Source organism: Protopterus annectens, chromosome 10.part0, assembly GCF_019279795.1.
Source record: "Protopterus annectens isolate FY-2018-M chromosome 10.part0, PAN1.0, whole genome shotgun sequence".
NCBI classification, from domain to species: Eukaryota; Metazoa; Chordata; order Ceratodontiformes; family Protopteridae; genus Protopterus; species Protopterus annectens.
The window spans coordinates 1,164,264,510-1,164,288,334 of record NC_056744.1 but is presented as its reverse complement, the minus strand read 5'-3'; the positions used below and the strand labels follow the sequence as shown (position 1 = coordinate 1,164,288,334).

Genomic DNA, 23,825 nt, shown 5'->3' with positions numbered 1-23,825 from the left:
ACATACTGAGTCTCGAGCATCTCTTAGATGCAGAGCTTGTGATGCGGCCGACTCGGAGCCGAGGATTGGCTCCGAACCCGTGTGTAAGAACAAAGGCGAGATGAACAATGCACATGGAACGTTTTGGTAAGACATAACTTATTTTTTTAGTTGCGGTCACTTCAATAAAAAGGATCTTAAAATTCCAACCCCTCCAGGCTATGTAGACATTTACAGCGTATCTGATGTTCTCATTTTCATTCATTCTTCAGCTGTTTGGTTTGGATCAGATCCTTGGATCAGACTCATCCACTTCTTCCAGCTCGTGGATCACTGAAATTCTCCAGTTCTTCCATATAGCCATAATGTCCTAGTCACCTAACATGCCTTGGATCTCGTTTGCTGATAGAATTTGGACGTGATCGCTGAAAACTCTTGAGTGAGCTTTATAATTGCTCATGAGTTGGTTTCATTTCTTTTTGAAACAAATAACTTTAAAAAAATGTGCTCTTTTTCCTTTTTTTTAAAAAGCTGTTGTTAAATCTTTTTTGCCTTTTTACATTACTCTGAATATTCATTAAATACTACTGTTTTGTATGTACTTCCCTTTCATTTACCATTGTTGGTATTTCTCTTCTGTTAGAAAAAAAAATCTTACTCTTCCCCTTGTTGTTTATTTGGTATGTCTGACAAACCTTTAGTATTTAAAAAATGCATGCTGTCACAAAATACCAACTCTGACACGCACTCAGTGTGTCTATTGTTTGGGACCCTGTCATTTAGAATCTGAATGTGACATCTGTAAAGGGTTTAATTCCTGTGCCTTAATTGACTGGAAGTATAAACTAATTCTTAGGGGACCGCTGCCCTCCAAAACTGCTTCTACAACTTTGGGGCTCAAATCCCCAAAAGAGTAGATAAAAAAGGAGATTTTTACACTAAAGAATCACAGAAGAGAACTCTGGATCTGTCAACAGCTACTCCTCTTAAAATAGCTATAAGATCAGATCTGGCAACTTTATATCCAAAACCTATATCTAATAAATCTCCACAGATCCATTCCCCTCAATTTTTGCCAGATCCACTCTCCTCTCAGCTCCCATCTCCCGTTTTGGCCAAATCTCCTAGGCACCATTCAAAACCATCATATACAGGGTGATCCATTAGATCTTCCAAGAGCCTTACAGAAGCTGATGTGGACAGGATGATGAGGAAGTTCCCCAGGACACATATACAAATGTGAGTTCTCCTGGCTCTGACTCCATCAGGTCCAGAGACCATTGTCAGTACTATTCGTCCACTATCAGCTCCTTCTCTGGTCCGACCTTTGGTTTTGGAGCCATCACATCTGAAAGTCCTGGAGTCTTCTGCCTCGGATCCAAGGATGCTCTCATTTTCTACTCCAGTGGCATCTCTGAGTGCTCTGGTGCTGAGTACTTCAGAGCCAGGCAACTCTCAGAGCCATAGCATTCAAAATTCCAAATCATGGAGAAGTCCTTGTCCGTTGGGGACTCACAGTCTCTGCCATCCTTGTTGAGTCACAGTTCTACATCTCCTTGACCTGAGCTTCCATCGGTCTCTTCCCTGGGACAGAAGGCACAAGAGCCCCAGGAAGGACCAACTTTTGTGGTTTCCTCTTCAGACACTTCCCCGGAACATCCCGCTGAGGAAGTACCTACAAAGAAAAAGTGTAAGAGGAAGCAATTAGACTCCCCGGAGGAGAACTTTACTGAATAGGCAGACTTTGATGAAGGAGAAAGTTCCCCTAGGTCACGCCCCTGATGATGTTTCCTTTGGGAACATCCTAGAGATCCTGAAACAGAGGGGTGGCTGGTCTTCCCTCGAGCCTTCTTCGTAGAAGTCTGTATACCTAGAGGCTTTTCATGCCCAACCTTGTACCTCTTGGATCTCTCCACCTACTGCCGATCTTATTAAATTGATCACTCAGTGGGTGTGGAAGGCACCCGATTCCATCAAACCGATCCCCAAGAGACCTGACTAGATCCTTTCTGCCCCTAAAGAAGAGCAACATTGGTCCAGGGGGATCTAATGAAAGAGCTCGGGTTCAGGTATAGCCATTAAAAGGCACGCCTGGATGTGCTTATGTGACTTTGCCGAGCCATTTAAAGCATCATTCGTCAATGCTCCGTTTGACGCATTGTCCCTTTTTGGCCCCAGAGTAAAAGACACTCTGGGCAGATGTGAGAAAGATGGCAAGACTCTTTCTGCCATAGGCATATGTTTCTCCACTTCTTAATGGCCCTACTCTAGGAACCAGAGGAGTGGGAGACTATGGTTTAAAAAATTCCAAAGGCCTTTCCAGGACTCACGTGGCAAAGATTTTCCCTGGGGCAGAGGGGGGAAATAATGGAAACTGTAGAGGCAGAAGTGACCTTTAGAACCATAGGTCCAGCGATTCCTTCTCTGGTACTTCCTACCAGCACCCCTGAATGGAGGCCCAATTGCCTTCCTCTGGAGGCAGTCGGGGGACGGTTATCCCTGCACCTTACCTGCCTGGCAGCTGATAAATTCGGACTTATGGGTGCAGGGAATCATATCCAGAGGTTACAAAATTCCACTGTCTGTAAGTCTAAAACCCCAAAACAGACTCCCAGATGTTCAACCCAGTCACAGGGAAGCAACAGTGGTAGAAATTCAAAAACTGCTCAGCAAAAGAGTCATCCAAGACGTCCCACCAGACCAGATAGGATCCAGGTTTTACTCAAGGTTTTTTTTAAAAACAGGGAACTGGAGGCCCATTTTGGATCTCAGACAGTTCAACAAACCAAATTTCGGATGGTCTCGGTACAGTCTATACTTCCATTCATGGAAAAAAAGGTGATTGGATGTGCTCTGTAGACCTCCAAGATGCGTATTACTACATAAAAATGGACACACGCTCCAGGAGGCTCCTGCACTTCCATCTGGGAGCCAGTCATTTCCAATTCAGAGCACTGCCCTTTGGGCTCACCTCAGCCCCCAGAGTGTTCAACAAATGCATGGCAGTGGTAGCAGCTCATCTCAGACTGCAAGGATTTTAAATTTTTCCATACCTCGACAACTGGCTGTTGACTGCTACCACCAGGCATCAAACAGAATGGGCAAGAGACTGTACTCTGCATCTCTGTGCATCTGTAGGTATCACAATAAGTTAAGGAAAGTCAAATTTACAACCCTCACAACAACTACAATTCATCGGATCCACATCTTGATTACCAGACGCTGCATACAGGGTCTTTCATGGTGGCTGCACTCCAGAGACATTCTTTCGGGCCGACCAGTCATCCTTCCTCAATCCCAAGCCATAGTGACCACGGATGCCTCCCAGATAGGGGGGGACATTTTCTGGGAAAGAGGGTCCAAGGCATATGTTCCCAGCAGGAGGCCAACTTGCACATAAACATTCTAGAGATGAGGGAAGTGCTGTTAGCGTTGCAAGCATTTCACAATGCCCTTCCTCTAGGAACAATAGCAATTCAGACAGACAACATGTCAGTAGTCTGGTATATCGACAAACATGAGGGAACCAAATCTTACCCATTGTGTTGAGAAGCCCTCAAAGTTTGGCAATGGGCAATTTCTTCCAACCACTTTCTCACAGCAACGCACATTCCGGGGAGCTCCTACGTGATAGTGGACAAGCTGAGCAGAACCATTCTTATGCCTCATGAGTGGTCTGTCAATCCCGTGGTGGCGAAAGAGATTTTTCTTCACTGGGGCTAACCTTGCTGCAGTCTTTTTGCATCCCTTCTGAACAAGTGCAGCAGTTGCTTTCCCCTGATTTCCCCCTCCGGGGAAGTCACTCAGAGATGCTCTTCTTCACAGTTGCCCCCCCAGTCTTCTTTTTGTCTTTCCGCCAACTCTTTTAATATCCCAGTTTCTAAAGAAAGCTAAGAGGTTGGAGAATTCAAAAGTCCTCATTGCCCCCTTTTGGCCTCGTCAAGTTTGGTTTCCCTTCCTTTGGCCTCATCCTCATCTTCTTCGGAAACCATGGATACTGGACCAAGGTCCAGATCTGCTATCTCATCCAGAGAGCATGGTACATCCGAACCTTAAACATCTCAAGCTCATGGCTTGGCTTCTCCAATTCCCATTATTGCCAGGCATCCTTCTCTGTCCTCTCCTGCCTGTCAGATAATCCTGGCCCATCACAAACCTTCACCTAGAAAACTGTATCAAAGTAAATGGCAAAAATCTACAGGTTGGGCCCTTATTTTAATGGACTTGATCGTTATACAACCCCTGTTCATAAAGTTTTGGATGTTTTGGCTAACCTTTATCAGACTGGTTATTCTACCTCAGCTATTTAAAGTCCATTTAGCTGCAATCTCTCATTTCCATTTGGGATTTAATGGATCAACCCTTATGTCACACAAGCTTTGCAAAACCTTTTTAAAGAGAGCTTTAATGTTAAGACCTCCATTAATGAACCCATTTCTCCCTAGGATTTAACACTACTTCTTCAGTCCCTTACTTTGTTTCCTTTTGAACCATCAGCTACATGTGGCTTAAAGTATCTGACTTGGAAAACTTTATTTTTGGTGACTGTTAAATGTGCCAGAAGAGTATCTGAGATTCAGGCCTTGTTCTGTAAACAGCCGTACATAATATTTCAAAAAGACAGCGTCTCCCTTAAAACTAATCCATCCTTTTTACCGAAGGTGGTCTCAGAAACTAATATTAGTCAGGCACTTCAACTACCAGACTTTTTCCCCAATTTCTGCAATAAAGGGGAGTATTCCCTTCATTTATTAGATGTCCACAGACAACTATGGTTTTATCTTCAAAGAACAAAGGATTTCAGAAAGTCTGACCAACTGTTTGTTGCCTTTTCTGCACTTGCTGTAGGTAACCCAGTTTCAACGGTTACCTTGGCTAAATGGCTCAAAGATTGTGTTATAGTTCTCTATCAGTCTAGAGGGCTTTCCCTTTCTTGTCCAGCAAAAGCCCACTCTAGAGTGATGGCAACTTCTGCAGTTTTTAATGCCAGAGCTTCTTTAGGTGAAATTTGTGCAGCGGCCACTTGGTCTTCTCCTCATACCTTTATTACTCATTACAAATTGGATCAGGTCTCTAGGGGTCGGGCATCATTCGGTTTGATGGTGCTTCAGAATATTCTTCCGTGAGACCTCCCAAGATTCAGGTAGCTAAGGACTTAGTCAAGGTCCCACAGTCAAGGATTACATGAAGATTGACAACATCAGATAAAGAAGTTATATCTTACCACATCATTCCATCTGTGTTGTCGATCTTCACTAATCCTTGACATTTCCCCCTTCTTCTACCATCCTAAGATTCTTTGTGGACTGACTTTTCACAGAACTGGCTTCGGCTATTTTTCTGCCACTAAGTTAGGCAAACTTAATCTGAGGTAATTTAGAGAGGAGCATTATGGGTAAAAGCCTAGCTCGAGAATTTGGAAGGTGCGAGCTGAAATAAATGGTCGAGTCGATTCTAAGGCTCAAAACTGAGCCCACAGTCAAGGATTAGTGAAGCTCGACAATACAGATGGAACGTTAAGGTAAGACATAACTTCTTTTTATATAATACCATTTTTCCATCCATTCCTGTTGATATTAAGCAAAATCCCCGATGTTCCATCCAGTCAGAGGGAAGCAAATAAGCAGCACTAAAAATTAACAAGCTGCAAGCAAAAATAGTCATCCAAGGGGTCCCCCCAGACCAGAAAGAGTCCAGAACTTATTCAATATTATTTTTAGTGCCAAAGAAAATGGGAGACTGGAGACCAGTCTTGGATCTCAGCAAACTAAATTGATCAGTTCAGTATACAAAGTTCCAGATGGTCATGGTTCAGTACATTCTGACTTTTCTGCACAAGGATAACTGCATGTGCTTGATAGATCTTCAGGATGCATACTATCATATAAAACCGAACAGATGATCCAGGAGATATCTATGCTTCTGGCTGGGAGCCAGTCTTACCAATTCAGAGCCATGACCTTTGGTCTCACGACAGCCCCCAGGGTGTTTACCAAGTGTATGGCAGTAGTTGCAGCTCACATGCGAGTGCAGGGGTTCCAGGTGTTTTTATATCTGGGTGACTAGCTCTTAACCACTCTGACCAGTCATCATCTAATTCAAGCCTGGGACTACTTACTCCAACTGTGCTCTTATCTGGGGATTTCTGTCAATTACAACAAATCTCAACTCGAACCAACTCAGATTTTGGAATTCATCAGTGCTCTGTTTAATACGGACACTCAGATAGCTTCTCTCTCTCTCTGTCCCTGGTTCACACAGTTCAGTTCCAGGTCAAAATCATCATTCAAAATTCTTCTCTTTCAGCTAGTCTGATCCTCCAAGCTTTGGGATCGATGTCCACGGTAATCACTCTAGTAATGAAGAATGAAAAAGGATAACACATATGGAACATCTTTTTTTTTTTCATAAGGATGGGATTACTCTAAGGGTAGATTTCTCCTTCATGCCTAAGATTCTGTCCGAAATGGCACCAAATCAAGCCACATAATTCCCAGTATTCCAGCGTAAGCCTCAGAACAGAGAGGAAAACTTCTGCATTTATAGTGTATGCATAGGCAACTGTGATACTACTAGTCAAGAACTAAGAAAATAACACAGACCCAATGGTCTGTATCCTTTGTGCCAGGCGTGGAAGGCAGACCAACCTCTAAACAGACAATCTGAAGTAGTTAACTTCATTTGTGCAGCAACCTATGGGTATCAGATCCGACCTCGGATCTGAGCCGGCTGTTTTCAACAGCTTTAGATCCGAGCTCCAAGCTCCTCCCCCTACCCATAATCCCCTGCCAACCCTGACTGACCTCAGATCTAGTTTGCCGCGGTTTACTTCAGCAGCTTGATCCAGAGTTCCAGGCGTTTTCATTCTCTTGTGAGAAAAATTTAACTTTTCTCCCACTTTTCTTTAAGAGGGCTGAGCTTCGGATCCGGCGGTATCGGTATGCCTTCGGTTCCGTCCAGGTCAGAGCATGCTGGTTCTGAACGCCCCGACAAGGCATCTACTCTGTGCAGCCAGAGACTACTTTCTTCATCTAGCTCCCCGGCTGGGGATCACTATCAACATAGAGAAGTCATCTCTTACTCCGACTCAGACTATAGACTTCATAGGGGCCAGATTGGACACAAACAAACTCCTAGCTTTCTTGACCACAGACCGTCTACTATCCCTGAGGCTACACGTGCAGGCCATTCTGCAATCTCCAGCTCCCCCGGCAGAATTGGTCCTGAGGGCTCTTGGCTTGATGGCGGCAGCAATAAACCTATTGCCAATGGCACGTTTGAACATGAGGGTCTTACAATGGACCCTTCAGGTCCAGTGGTCTTTTCTTCACTATCCTCTGAGCCATCCCGTTCCACTCAGCAGGGCTTGCAAGAGGGCCCTCCTATGGTGGCTCCAATCTCTGGACCTCCAGCAAGGACGCCCCTTTTCTATGACCCCTCCACTAGCCACGGTGACCACGGATGCCTCCCGCCTCGGGTGGGGGGTGCATTGTTCGGGCAGGACAGTCCAAGGCACGTGGGACCTCATGGAGACCTCACTGCATATCAACATCCTAGAGATGAGGGCAGTGCTGTTAGTGTTGCAAGCACTTCAGGACCTTCTTCCTGTAGGAATGATTGCGATTCAGATGGACAATTTGTCGGTTGTCTCATACATCAACAAACAGGGGGGAACCAGGTCTTACCCACTCTGTCGAGAGGCCATGAGGGTGTGGGAATAGGCGATCTCCACCAACCGCTTTCTCATAGCAACGCACATTCCGAGACAGTCCAACATCCTAGCGGACAAACTAAGTTGCACCATCCTGTTACCATATGAGTGGTCTCTGAATCCCGAGATAGCGAATCGGATCTTCGCCAAATGGGGTCAACCCTGTTGCGATCTCTTTCCTCTCCCTCGAACACAAAATGTTACGACTACTGGCCTCATTTCCTCCGGGGAACCCCCGAGAGACGCTCTGGTGCATGCTTGGCCTCCCGGTCTTCTTTATGCTTACCCTCCTCTTCCTCTGATGCTGAAGTTTCTTCCAGGCAGTTGGTTGGGGAGCAGGATTATCCTCATTGCCCCGTTTTGGCCTCGTCAAACCTGGTTCCCTTACCTTTGGTCTCATCTGGTGAATCCTCCTTGGATTCTGGATCCCCGTCCGGATCTAATATCCCACCCCCTAGATCTCCCAGTCCCGAATCTGGACAACCTCAAGCTCACAGCTTGGCTGCTCCAGTTCCACTCATAGCTAGGACTCCCGGTATCTCTTCCCCAGTTAAAACCATTCTAGTAGCAGCGCACATGCCTTCTACTAGAAAGATCTATAGCAGCAAATGGAAACGTTTCTCCATTTGGGCGGAACACAAAAATTTGGATGCTTTTACAGCTCCTTTGCCCGCTGTATTAGACTTTCTGTCAGGACTGTTTCATCAGGGGGCTTGCTCCTCCACAGTCAAGGTTCAACTAGCAGCTATCTCTCATTATCACATGGGAAATGAATTGGGCCCTTTGATCACCATGAAATTGTGTAAGACCTTTTTGAAGGGCACCTTTCTGCTCAGACCTCCATTGAAGGATGTAGTCCCTCCTTGGGATTTAACGCTGGTGCTTCAGGCCTTGACAGCTCCCCCGTTTGAGCCTGCAGCTTCTGTAGATCTTAAATTCTTGTCATGGAAAACGGCTTTTCTTGTCGCTATCACCTCTGCTCGAAGGGTCTCTGAACTACAGGCCCTCTGTGTAAAACTCCCATACTTGACCTTTCACAAGGATAGAGTTTACCTCAGGACCAAGCCCTCCTTTCTTCCCAAGGTTGCCTCTGAGTCAAATATTAACCAGTCCATCAACCTGCCGGTCTTTTTTCCTAATTACCATAACAAAGGGGAATACAAACTATACTCATTGGATGTGCATAGACAACTTCACTTCTACATCCACAGGACATCTGATCATAGGAAATCCGATCAGCTGTTCGTCTCCTTTGCCAAATTTAACTTGGGTAAATCTGTGTTAGTCACACTGTCTAGATGGATTTCACAGTGTATCCTTTTAGCATATGAAAGTTCGGGCAGGCCCGCACCTCAGGGAGTCCATGCCCACTCTACTCGATCTATCTCTACCTCTGCGGCTTTTAGAGCTAGAGTCTCTTTGGATGATATTTGCTCAGCAGCCACTTGGGCTTCATCTCATACTTTTATCAATCATTATAAATTGGACATTATCTCCAGAGGGAGAACATCCTTTGGCTCTACAGTGCTCCGGAACATCCTTCCATGAAGGCCGCCCAAGATTCAGGTAGCTGGGGACTCTGTCCCATAGGTTGCTGCACAAATGAAGTTAACTACTTCAGATTAAGAAGTTATGTACTCACAATAACTTTCCATCTGAGTAGGTAAACTTAATTTGTCAGCAACCGTCCCTCCCTCCTGCCCCTTCACTTGCGAATGTCTTCATACTCAGGTCCATGGGTTTTACCCACTTTCTCTTGAGATTAATAATTTTATAGCAGTTTCTGCTGTTGGGCAAACTTGATCTGAGGTCAGTCAGGGTTGGCAGGGGATTATGGGTAGGGTGAGGAGCTTGGAGCTCGGATCTAAAGCTGTTGAAAACTGCTGGCTCGGATCCGAGGTCGGATCCGATACCCATAGGTTGCTGACAAATGAAGTTTACCTACTCAAATGGAACGTTATGGTGAGTACATAACTTCTTATTATCTAATTGGCTAGTAAACTGTGTCACCTTCAGCTTTGACAGTAGTGAAAAATTCCAGGGTAACAGCCGAAAGAGTGGATGCATTCAAAAATGTCCCTGCCCAGAGCATCTGTGTGGCTACTACCTGTGCCACCATACTCACCTTTTCCAAGCATGACAGGGGGGGATATGCATTCCAAAGCAGGGCATTCTTTGAGGCCCTCCTTCCCCATGGGATGACAAACTGCTTTACTATAATTCCCACAGATGATTCTAATGCAAGAGTGATCCCTATGAAGAACATAGCACAGTTGATTTAATACTTCCATAGTAATAGTAGATGTTCAAGCATCAGAATCATGTCTGCAGTACAGCTCCACCTTTTCCAGAAGTTAAGGGCACCTGTACTGACAACTTCCAGGGGATTAAGACATCTACTGCCTATGGAATAGAATGCTTTTAGCAAAAATCACAAAAATTGTACAGGCTGCAGCACCATTTAGCCATATGTCATCACCAGCGACCTAGGAAGGGCAGTTCAGTCATACCAAGATAATGCCTGAAGAGCTCTAGTTTTCCTTCTTTAAAGGGACATCTGCCCACATTTTTCTTTTGAATAAGGATTGTACTGCATCAGGGATTCCTAAGCTCAAATATCTGCTGTTTAGGTGAGTGTACTGTTACAACTGCATATTGTTCCCTGTCCACTGCAATGTACCTACTTGCTAAGACAGGCATTTTCTTTCTGTTGTTCAGCCTGTGACTCCTAATTCTTATTCACAGTGCCAGAGCCTAGCCAATTGACTTTGTAGTCATCTTCACCTCACTGATGAGATTAGGCAAAGGTCAAGATATTAAAGGGCAGTGATTGCCTACTTTTAGTAGTAGATTCCATGATTAAAAGCTGTGTATAATTAACTCAGAACTGTTGTCTGTTAATTTTGATCTAAAAGCATATTTTCATCTCTGTGAAAAGTTGAGATGCTGTCAAGTATGTATGAAACTGTGCACTGATGAACTAAGTGTGTTAAGAGAATATATGTTTGTTATGGTATAATAATATACATTTCTCAATTTATGTTCTTTTTTTTTTCATTTTACATCTTTCAAGATTCCCTCTTGTCTCTAAAAAAGCTTAGTATTCACGATGTCAACTTAGTTGTCTGCCAGACAGAAGTGATCTATTTTCTTCAGCATTCATCTGTTGAAGGTAAGATGTACAGTATACTTTCAGGCTTACTGAAAAGTTTTTGTTTACTTATGTAGTTGTGTAGATGCATTAGAGCAGTGCTTCCCAACCTATGTGCCACGGCACACAAGTGTGCCGAGGCTAAGGTAGAAGTGTGCCGTAGAAAAAAGTTTTCATAAGCATAGTTTTCAAATCTGAATTGTATTGTAACTATACTATTTTAGTTTCTCAACACGGATATCATCATTAAATATGTGTTACAAATATGCATGTTGTGTTAATCACAAAATACATATTTACTGATGACGTCATCGTGGGTAATCTCCAAGTGTAATACCTCGCGGGCGGTTCTGCGCAGGTCGTCGTACAGCTGATTGACATATGTTACAAAAACACCCTTGGATTTGACAAGTTTTCCATCTGCTCATCTTTGCGTATTCTTGCCACCACTTCCATCTTTTTCATTCTTATTAGTACCACCAAACCTTAAAAGTCTAATTCACACCAAACTATGAAAACAAAAACGTCCTCATTCCCCTCTTAAAAATTTGCCTGCAAGTATACTCCTTGCTGCACAACTTTTCCATTTTCTCCGTTAATGTTATGAACGTGAATAAGTGTGGAATAAATAGCAACATATACTGTAACTGAAGTACCAAAGATTTTGCATGCACTGTACCAGCATAATGTCACTCACACACAATTACGTTGCCCTGCTGTAAACAAGCAGTTACAATAACAATCAGCAAAATGATACGCATTATTCCATGAAATATATACTACTACGTTCATACACTGGCAATATCAACTTAAAGTGAGAGGACAAAACCCTCAATATATACCACTACGTTCATACACTGGCAATATCAACTTAAAGTGAGCGGACAAAACCCTCCCTATACAAGTCAGTCTGTCATCCTGATTTGCACGTTTCCTTACTTAAGCAGAACAAGTGCACGAACATACAGGAGTACCGGAAGTGATTGACGGGCGGTACCTAACTATTAATGACACTTTATGTTTATAGCCTTCTAACCAACGAAGTCTGATGTCACACATGCCGGGTTGCAGACTGATGTCAAAATGCACATACAGACACAATGCACACTATTCTTGACATTAAGATCTTTACCTGCAGTGGATTGGTTTCCCGTTGCTAATCACCCCCGCACATATGTGAACATGTAATTTTGTAAACTATACATTTCTTTATAAAAATTAAACTGACAAAAGTGCAAACTTCATAGCGATTTTAAGCCCCTTACTGTAATACTGTGTTGCTGCTTTAACAACAGTCAAAAGTGGGACCAGCTGAACGCGGAAATAATAGGTTTAATCGCATTGTATTTGGTGTTTCAATATTTAAGTCACCTGGGTAAAAAGCATAATAAACAAACTAAAACCTAGCAATCAGACAAAGGGTTTAGGGTCTGACTGTCCCACGGACATAGGCCTCAATCGAATGTTGGCAGCAGGAACACTTTTTAGGCATATCTCCAAGGAACAAATACATATTCATTAGCGCTTGGCCAGGAGGCGTGTTCGGGGCGGTTTTGCTACTGCGCATCCTGCGAGGTACTTCACTTGGAGATTACCTCATCGTGTGTAGAAACTTTATTCAGCACGTGGCTTTTGTAGCTTAATACTAAGTTCTGTTATTTTTTCATTTCTGCGATGATCACAGTATTTTTTATTCTTTGTAATGGCAAACACCAACGAAAGTCGTAAAAGAAAAAGCACAGTTGCTAACAGTGCAATACGCCTAGATGAAGATGCGTGTAACAGCGGCACTGTTGGTAAAAGCAAAGTCACTCGACGTTACCTAGATAGTTACTTAACTTACGGATTCACATGTGTTGAAAAGCAAGGCATTCCTCAACCATTATGTGTTATATGCGGGGACGTTCTTGCAAACGAAGCGATGGTACCAAGCAAGATGCAGCGTCATCTACACACAAAGCACAAGATTTACATAGGGAAAAGTGAGACATATTTTAAACATTTATTAGATGGGCAGAAGAAGCAAGCGCAATTTTTATGAAGCATCTTTTGGTTACAGACAAAGCGCAATTAGCTAGCTTTCAGGTCGCAGAGCTAGTTGCCCAAAAGATGAAACCACACAACATAGTGGAGTCTTTGATTACGCCTGCATGCAGAGTTATGGTGAAAACAATGCTTGGAGAGGATGCAGAAAAAATTATATGTAAGATGCCATCATCAAATAACACGGTTGCCAGGCGGATCGAAATGATGTCAGAGGATATCAGCAGCAGTGTGTGCAGTTTGCTTCGGACTTGCAAACGATTTGCTCTACAGATTGATGAATCTACTGATGTAAGCAGAAAAGCGCAGTTAATGGCCTTCGTGAGGTTTTCAAATGGAACAAAAATGTTAGAGCAATTCTTGTTTTGTAGAGACTTGATAGAAACAAAAGGAGAAGATATTTTCAAATGTGTGTCACAGTTCTTTGTCGAGAATAGTTTGCTGTGGGAATGGTGCGTGGCTGTGTGCACGGATGGAGCTCCATCGATGACAGGAAATGTGTGTGGTTTTGCAAGTATGGCAAAACACGAAAATCCAAACATTGTCACAACTCATTGCTTCATTCACAGGGAGGCACTTGTCAGTAAGACAATGGGTACCGACCTTCAGTCAGTCTTAGATGATGTGATTTAAATGGTTAACTTCATCAAAGTTCGACCAGTCAAGTGCAGAGTTTTTGAGGTGTTATGCAAGGATATGGGAGCAGACCATTATACACTTTTGATGCACACAAATGTAAGATGGCTATCCAAAGGAAAAGTTCTGTCGAGGGTGTACGAGCTGAGAGATGAACTACGCCTGTTCTTCCTAAATGAACATGTCAAACAGGACTTTGTTCAATTGTTGAGTGAGTCCACCTGGTGCAGCAAATTAGCATATCTAGTTGACATTTTTGACGTGTTAAATGCACTGAATTTGATTATGCAGGGCAACGAATCAAATATACTTTCTGTTACTGACAAACTGTGCGCTTTTCGTCAGAAACTTCGAATGTGGTCACATGAAATAGAATCAACTAATTCAGTAGCTATGTTTCGTCGTGCTGTTGAAGTGGTGCAATTGTGTTACACGACATAGTTATTGAACATTTATCACAGTTGGATGACAAGTTGCAATACTACTTTCCAAGTCTAAATCTTTCTGACAAAGATTGGATAAGAAACCCATTTTATATCCAAGTTGATATGTCTGGCTTACAATTATTAGAAAAGGAACAGCTTATTGACGTTGCAGCTGACAATACACTGAGATTGAAGTTCCTGGAAATTAATTTAGTAGAGTTCTGGATTATGGTTGAAAAGGAATACACGTTGATAGGTAGTAAGGCTGTCGGAATACTGCTACCCTTCAGCACTACTTACCTGTGTGAGAAGGCATTCTCAGCAATGACACAGATCAAAATAAAACACAGAGCGTGTTTACAGACACTTGAAAATGACTTACGAGTATGTTTGTCAACTACCGTTAATGCTCAAATTGAATTACTTTCACAGTCCTTGCAAAGTCAGCCGTCACATTAATACAGTATTGGTCATATGATTAGTTAGTAACTATTAACTAAATTAGTAAAATTAATCCTAGCTTTCGTTCTTCTTTATTGACTGTTTAGTTTTTGTAACTTTAATTTCATTTAGAGGTGATTTTAATCACTTTCTTTTAGTTATAGATTTACACTTTTACATAAACACCAGGCACTTCTTGCACATCAATAGTGGTGTCAAAATAAAGAATTTCTTTCTCATAAGATTCAGTGCTACTGTAGTTCTGTGTACATGTAGTTAACTTGTATTGACAGAGAACAGTACCATAGACGGTTGAATGATTGGGGTTGTTATTAATGTTATAGGCTGCCATGAAAACCTGTATCTTTGTAGAACTGTAGTAGTGTAGTTAACTAGACCATAACGTGCTGAAATCAACAAGCAACTGTCCTCTGTGGACCACCCAGCCCCATGAACCTTCCAAACCTGGCCATGATCCCCCATCCCCTACTCCAAAACTCTGACCCAAGGTAGAGAACACAAGCTAAAAAAATTAACCTGCAAAACTCCACCAAACAGAAGGAGGCCTCTGAGCTCAAAAAGCTAAGAAATTATTTGGGAGAGATTTGATCCCACATGAGGAAGGGATATCCTACCACCAAGCCTGTTAAGTAAAGGAACTTTGAGCAGGAATAAATTACAGTCTGCAGTGGAGACATATGCCCTACCAAAGAGTCAACACCACTCCCTGATCCCCTCTGACTGATAATTTCCCTTTTCAAATGGAGGAAAATATGGGAACCCTAAGGTCTCTGCTAGTATATCACAGGAAGGGTCAGGGTAACAACTCTCAAATGAATGGAACATGACCCTCACTCCACAACAGTGGTGAATGAAAAATCCCAACAGGTGGGACCACTTGGGACACAACTACCTCTTTTGCATGTATTTATCCAGTGTGAGGTAGACAGGGACCTCGAAGATAAGGACATCCCAGACAGGGTCTCTAAATGAAACAACAGCAGAAAGAAAAGAACCATTTCAAAGGTAAGCTGCAAGAGTAGCAACTTCAACTCACATAATGAGAAAGGGACTAAAAGCAAGGGGGGTCACAGTCCTGAGCCCAGACCGAAAGCCACACAATCCAGTGCAGACATCCACAAGGAGCTTGGGTCACAAGGAAGAACCACAAGTCATTCACAAAAGGAAAATATGATAGAAAAAGGAGGTTCCAGGCAATCTTCATTTGACACTATGAAGACTGCCAGAGTGACAACCATAATAACTAATTCAGAATGGTACACAGAACACTCCTTGCAAACAGGAAGGAAGGATCCTGGAAAGAACTTCAGAAGGACTCCTCAGGGTCACAGAAACCAGAAACAGGATATGGTTGGGAAGCAGATTTTCCCAGACCACAAGATCTTTTTGCCACAAAACATCCTTCCCTTATGTAGGTTGGTCTGTTTTCTTTTTGTAGCAATGAGGCTCTCCTTCTTTTTTTCTGTTGCTCTCCTTCAGTCCCAAACTCCCCTATGTGCCACCGTCTGAATCATTGGGAATCTGGGTTTCCCCCAGAAGCCAATGCACCAGCCCCTCCCTTAATCTGGCAAAAAAGGTTTGGTCAGAAGAATACAGCAGTCCTGACAGCCACTACTGCTTCTCATAGAAGTAGCTTATCTATGTTAGTAGCAAGGGCCGTATATTACCACTAGTATGTGGATGTGCATTAATCATATCTAGGGGATGAGGAGTGGGTCCATACCAGGGACATTACCTTCTTCTGCAAATGACATCCACAATGGTCCTACCCCTATGAAGACAGCGTTCCTGCTATCACCAGTCTTGACTTCAGACTTAGACAGAGAAACATCTCAATCACGCAGTTCATAAACATTCCTGAGCCTCCACTCCCTTGAGGAGAAACTAGCTCACTAAAGCTCATCCTTTCCTCTACCCCTTACATGAACTCGGGTCACCTGGGCTGCACTCAGGACTTTAGGTCTCTGCACTAACACAGCTGGCTAGACTTCCCAAACCTCAGGAATAAGGGGTCTTGTTCACTTCCTCCCACTGCTTTGTCAGAGGTAGAGAAAGAAGAAAACAGGGAGCCCTCTTTGGGCTCAACATGGGTCATCCTCCATTGCAAAGCAAAAGCTCTCCTGCAAGGGTAGTAGGAGCTGATCTCCCCATCAGTGAGGATACTCTTTTGATCCATAAGGGGGCAGAAAAGGCTTGACCTTGCAAGAGGACCATATTGCCTAGCCCTAGTGCAACAGGAATGCAGGAGGATGGAGAAGGAAGCTTTGCACCCAAAGTGGAGGAGGGTTGCCTTCTCCCTACAAAGGCACTAGGTAGGAACTACAATACCCTGCCTGAATAAACATGTCCTGTTAAAGGGGGATCAAGGAGAATGATCTTTAATTTAGTTCCTCCACTCATGATTACCTAAGGCACACCAGCAAGTGCAGTCACATACTATTGTGCATGACTAGTCTAGATCTAGACATAGTGATCACTGTATCTAACAGGTAGAAGCTCAAGTGAACCTCATCCAGGGTAGCCAGAAAATGGGAAAAATGGCCTGTCACTGACACAAGACTCCAGTATAATCAAGGCCAGCCAGTCTTGACTTGACTAGAAAGATCTGAATCTTGAGCAAGAAGACAACATAGTTAAGGGTCCACAGTCCTAAGGTGGCCATAGAGTGAACCTCCCCAGCCTATCATTTCACAAAGCCAAAAATCACATTCTCATCAGATGACTTTTAGGAATAATTAAACATGACACTCAGAGGAATTTCTCCTTGGAAAGCCCTGAGAAAAGGTGAGCGAGAGTACAACAGGACCAGGACATACTTCAGGAAAGTGCTAGTTGAGCATAATACGTCATTTTAAAATGAAATGGCAGCATTTCAGCTCAAGTGTGCCATTTACTGTTTGGTATTTGGCTAATGTGCAGTGGCCAGAAAAAGGTTGGGAAGCACTGCATTAGAGACTTGGTGTAACAAACACCAAGAAAAAGAAAAGTAGTTAATTTCTTTCACAGGTGAACATATTTATACGTTTCAGTTTTTAGTAATATTCCACTGTTTTTTTTTTTCCTGAAATATTTTACACGTTAAATGGCTTATGTACTACTCACAAAGACAGTCATATTGCTTAATTACTCTTCAGCACTGTTTCAGAATAACATAACAGATTGTTTTACTCAAATGAAAAAATGCTAAAACATTTAATGTCTGATATCAACTTTGGATTATGTGCTTGTCACAGACAGATGTACTTACTATATTTATGGATCAGCAGTGTTAAACAGATTTATATTTTGTCCCATATGATATACAACAACCTAAGCTGCAGTGCCATAAAAATGCCAATGTGATAAATAAAAGGTCACTTTCTTCCAGAACTTACTGATGTGTACACAGACTTCGTGTTTCTATATCATCAATGGCCTGTTTCTTCATTCACATGCTTGTCTGGTGTTATATTCAAGGGCCTTGCAACCTCTTTGGTGAGGAGTTCCTTCTCAAGCCTAATGTAATCCTAGACCTCTCTGTCTGCCACTTATGCCCCTCATTTTCCGTCTTCTCAACTTTTTCTTTCACCAACTAGTCCTTCCCTATCTTCTGTGCCCATATCATATATTTTCGTAACCATTTGAAATGTCGGGACCTGTTAGAGTGGGTCCAGAAACAGAGAGACTGAAAGGCCAAAAGATCGAACTTACATATACTAAGTCTGAGGTGCTGTTTCTCAGAATATTCCCTTTTCTCTGATGTGTGAGGATTTTGGAGTTATACAAGTTCAGGGGAGTGTGTGTGTGTGTGTGTGGGGGGGGGGGCTTGCAAGATTCACTCTTCTGTGTTTTTGGTCTTTTTTTTTTTTTTAGCTTGTCAGTACTTGGCATTTAGAGTGCTGGCATTTGTATAGGGACCCTGTATTTTTCTTTACTGTTTGTCTTCAAAGCTATTTGAAATATCTGTGTATACACAGTTGTCAAAGTAGTGAGATTTTGAATAAATTCTGCACAGATCAGAAAGAAGCCCATTAATTGTGTAAATAGTTTTAATTATTTGTTGATTAATTGATAGACTTTTGATTACCAGGAAAGCCCAACTGGGTAGGCACCCATTTTCATAGGATGCCTGGGAAGAAAAGCTCCAAAGTATTGCAAAGACATTTCAAGAACAATACTTTTACAATCTTCAAAAATAATACAAAAATCTACAGTTTAATTATACCCAGTTAGACATAATGTGAAAACATTGGTTAAGAATAGATACAACTTGTTTGACAATGATTTAATATTTAGAGAAATTGTAGCTACTTTATAGAAAAATGAAAGGTAAGTTAGTTTAATACAAACAGGAATTGCAATGTGAAGTAAGGAAAAAAAACAGGGTAATAGCATATATAGAAAGATTGTTAGAAAAGCGAAATAGATTGAAGTAAGGAGGTGAGTGTAGAGGGGAGAGTAAGGAGGTGCATGGCATGAATGGGTACTTGTTCATATTTAGGGTTGTTAGGGAAATAGTTTATCCTGGGGTTGAGCAAGAACAGAAACCCATTTTGGCTTGTTGCTGGCATCGCATTCAGGCAGCATGAAGTAAATCCATCTGCTTTTCCGAGGAGACAATCTGCACAGCAGCTGCAGTGGACGTCTGGTTTTGTTTAGTGCCATACTCAGTAATTTAAACTCTTGGCTAGGCTTGTAAGGGCCCCAGGGCCATTAGCCTGGTACCTCCTATGATCCTATAGAAACATTTCTAAGACTGTCTTCTTGTTCACCAAAATTAACCCCATGCATTCCCTGTAAATGTACACCTTATGCTGGTGCTTCATATTATGTCCCCTCAAACTTGAACAGAATACTTAAACTGAGCCTGATAGTTAAGTTACTGCAACACGTACATATTTTGGAGCTGCATGTTGAGGAAAACTTTCCATATGTGATACCTAAACATATTTTTGCTAAGTTTCCCTTTGGTACTAATGAACTAAGACTTGCAGTGACATTGTCACTATGCCTGAAAGAGGAGCTTGATATAAAGCAGTGCTGTAAGTGTCAAGATTCAGCTTGGTTACCCTACAAACATTTTAGAAAGAAAAACTCCTTACCTACCCCTGTACCAAGAAGATGATGATGGCTGAAAGGACCCTACATGGGGATTCGTGGGAGAATCCCACATGCAGCCCTGAATTTCAGGTGGGGCACTGTCAGAGGGACTGATACTTGGAGGATCGGCCTATGTCAAGTCCTCTTAGAGGAAAGTCCCTTACAGAAAGGGCCTTTGAGTGTCAGCAGAGGATGAACTAATCATAGGTATGCATTAGAGCCCTCAGTAGCCAGTCTTTCACTTGGTGGATAACATGGAGATAATGGGATGTTTATCTCTGGCTTCCACCCTGGGGATATGCATCCCAGGGTATAGGTGCTATCCATTCCCCAAAAGATTATTTAGGTTATGCTGATGACTGGCCTTTTTCCTGAGAGTGATCTCTGGAGTCACCCAGCCATAGATTTGGGGTGTTTTTAACTGAGGACTCTTCTCTTAAGGTCTACTTCCTGGTCCACTTGATATGCATAGGTTCATATGTACTTAATAAGCTGTTGCTCCACGAAGTTTTTAGAATCCTAGCTGTACATTCCATTGAACTTTTTAGCCCATATGTTTTAAGTATGTATAACCCAGAGACCAGCAAAACATTTTTCTGTTGCCCCTGTCTATGAGGGACAAGGGTGCTAAATTAGGGGTGAGTTTGTGGTTACCCATCCATTCATTCAGATTATATTTGAATATTGTAACAGAAGTACTTTGCTTTATATTAAGAAGAAGATTATTCCAAACGAGCAGTATTCTCTGTGACGCATATCTATCCACCTAACATGTTCTATTTTGTTGCAAAACAGATTTAGATCTCTTGAGCGGGTGTTTATGCCTCCATTGGACCTGCAAATTTGCAGTAGGTCTGACAGGCTACACAAGACAGAGATTGCCTGTCAGTAGCCTGTATGACACTGAGATGTAGGACAAGGCTTTGAGATAGTCCACTTAGTTTTTATGATTTTAGGCCCTTAATTTTCTTAGTAAGAAAGCATTGTGAGCATTCAGTTTCTGTCAGTTATTTGGACAGATACATAGTAAAGGAAACATTGTACTCCCTGATCAGCCTGATGACTGCAGAATACACTGGAATGATCACATCCTGGGACCTGGATGCCATACTCTTAGTAATAAGTTGCACAGTAAAAAATGACTTTCTTACAACAGTGGATACTTTGTGATAATAAACAGTTCATATCTACACAGGCTTCCAGATCCCTAACTACTGGATCAGTTTTAAGGGTGTGTTGTCAATGTGATAGTTATAATGGATTTCTTGCATGCCAAATGATACTGTTGTACATTTCTTTGCATTTAGTTTTAGTCCATGGTTTTGACATCAACTGTTTGCTTGGTAAAGGCACACTTGGAGTATCATTGTGTAATTTGGGGAATTTATGATGGAATCAAGTTTACAGCCATCTGAACCTTGGTCAGCTATAAACCCTTAACAGTAGCTTTGATCTCCGAGAAGTAAATGCCAAAGAGGAGTGGCCTAGGGACTGAACCTGGGGCACACAACTGGTGATGGGTCTTTTAGAGGAGGTAGAGCAGCCCACTGTAATTTTCCTCCATTCATACACAAAGCCTGTTTTGAAGCTGGCATTGAATGGCCTTTGTAGGAGGTCTGATAGTTCCTCTTTAAGACTGGCCAGTAAGCAGCCCTGTATGTTATCAGGGCCCCATAGAAGCAGTTTGCTTGCCTTGGATAGCACCTTGAGGATTTGTTTGTAAGAGATTTGAGAGAGGCATGTATATGGAGGTAGTAGATCTGGGAATGTAGGATGGAAGAGGGAGGTGCAGTTAAAGCTAAATTTATCTACTAGTTGATTGTCCAAGTCCTCTGGGTCCAGGTATATGATATCATTTGCTATTAGCCCTGTGTAGTGCTGGGCATTGTTTCTAAGGTTTCTAATGTAGTTAAAGAAGGCTTTGTGGTTGTTTTTTGCCTGGGTGGCTGTTGTTACCTCATGTCTGGCTTTGATTGATATGATAAGAGTTTGGAGTCCTTGTTAAGTTTAGCAAGAGCTTTTTTGCATCTTCAGATTTGCATTTATATTTACATGCTGTACGTTCTTTCTTTTATTACAAACATTTTTTATACTTGGGTTCCACCATAGGGGTTTATTTTTGAATTTGGCATTGTATTTACTTTGGAAGGAGACAGATGCACCTGAGTCTAATGGTCCGGGTTGAGGGGGATGGATTTGATCTTACCAGACTTATTTCAGGTCCTGAATTTAAACATTTTTTACCCCATTCTAACCATCATCAGGGCTCCCTCTCATTGCCCAAATGTCTCATTCATTCCTCCTCAGGATGAGAGCTGACCCATTCATTCCCCAACCACAGTTAAATCTGTGCAACCCATTCATTCATTCATTCATTCATTCATTCATTCATTCATTCTCTGGTCAGAGTGAGAGACTGTTGGGCCCATTCATTCCCCTTGGAAGTGACAGCCTAGCAATGTGAAAAGGCCAATATTCGTGGACTGTTGGTCCTTGCCTAACCTAACTATTCCCTGCAGCAGCTGTGATTTCCATAATTTCTGCTTCTTGTGGGGACAGTGTGTACATCATACATTTTTCTCCCAGTAAATGTACAACAGAGTTGTCATGCCAACTCATAGTGCTGCATGCTAGATTCTAAGACTTCTGAGCAGGGTCAACATTGCAGTGAGTTGGACTGCCTCGCTTCACTAGGTTCCCCCCTGCCAGTCTTCTTCAGAGGCTGAAACACTAATTGAAGTAGAGATGTCTGGGTTGTAGTCAGGGCTTTATCCATCTATACCATGGAGCCAGGCCAAAATTCAAGCAAATGTTTGAGGTCTGGAAGGACCTTGAATCTCAGGTGTGAGAATGCCTCTGTAGTTAACATAGCCTGGTGTCAGCACCATGTCTAATGCAGTTCTCCAGCACCCTTATAGCATTATTGTTAGACATGTTCTCAAATACCATATCTCTGTCACCAGATCTGTGCTGCACATCCATGCTTGTCCATCAAGTCCATGCAGTTTTGTTTGTAGTGGTCTTGAAAAGGGAGCATGAACCCCTTACACTGAGACTCCTTTAAATTATCTGAGGACCTGGAAATAATTGTGTCTGCGATGCCCCCAGGTGACCCTTCATTTGTGGAAAACCTCAGGCATATGAAGGTCTCTATGGATTACCCAGTTGTCCCTGTTGAGTTGATCCCATGTCTGTCTGATAGGAGAAAAATAAAGAGCCTTGGGCCATCCCGTCTGTTCAAAGCCATGTGAGTGGTTCATCTCTCCTGTCTAGATTTAAATTCTCCATTGTGAATCAGGCACTGGGGATGCTGTGTAGGCTTCCATGTAAGATTCTGCAGTTTTTTTAGTCAGGTTATCTTAGCTAAGACTAGCCCCTGAAGGAGGAGCTTAAACTGTGTTTTTTATGATCCTACCTCCTCCACTGTAGCTTCTTTTCTTCCTTTTTAGCCAGGTGTGAAGTTGCCTTGCATTTCTCAGCTGGAGGAAGACACTGAAGCATACCACCCCCAAATGCTAGCTAAGTTGACCAGAGGTGTGACCTGGCTGGCCCAGCCATTACAGTCCTGACTATGTTGTGGTACTACCAGTGTTTGGTGGGATGGACAGGGTAATGTTCTGATTTTGCCCAAGCTTGATAAGCGATCCCAGAACGCAGTGAATTTGTCACTGTCGTCCACATCCTAGGGCGTAATCCCTCACACACACACACACACACACACACACAAAGGTCTCCACTGAGAGAGCAGGCTATTTCTGCAGAGCTTTTGGAGCAAACTCAGACTCTTTCTCTCAAAGAGGATATAGAGACTCTTCCTTGGAACAGGGAGGGTTGTGGGTTTTACACCTATTTTTTTTTATATCTTTCACATTCAAAAGGAGAAAGATGATCTTCTTCCATCTTGGAAGTCAGTGACTTCAGCTTTCACATCTGGTGCATAAAGTTTTGAATGATTGTTTATGAGATGGTCATGGTCCTACTGCAGCAGGAGTTATGATGGTGTCGCCAGACATGATGGCTGCACTTTGTCACATCAGTGTTGATGGTCACTAAAGCGATTCCTTCAGTTTTCTGATTTCTAGGACAACATCCTTTCATTTAGGTTTTCATTTGCACCCAAAATGTTCACACAGTTGCTGGCCATGGTGGCTGGAATTTTGCAGAAGGACTTCCTTGTTATCCTTGACAGAGATGACTTATGTTGGTCATGTGTAGAGACTTTATGGAAATCTCATCTGCATTTAGTTAGAGCCAGTCATTCCTGTTTGTGGAAGAGGACAGCTAAGGTCATGAAATGGGTGAGGACATATTTACAGGGTCATGGCTCAGGCACCTCCTA

General features: G+C 42.6%; 1 protein-coding gene across 2 annotated transcripts in view; it reads left to right on the top strand.

Moving 5' to 3' along the window:
* The window catches only part of LRRC41 (leucine rich repeat containing 41), a 600,929-nt gene that overhangs the window by 432,530 nt on the left and 144,574 nt on the right, over positions 1 to 23,825 (top strand). For both annotated transcript variants that reach the window (XM_044085906.1, XM_044085905.1), the window contains one exon: positions 10,764 to 10,862. In XM_044085906.1, coding sequence (XP_043941841.1) covers positions 10,764 to 10,862 — 99 coding nt within the window. The remainder of the gene's footprint in view (positions 1 to 10,763; positions 10,863 to 23,825) is intronic.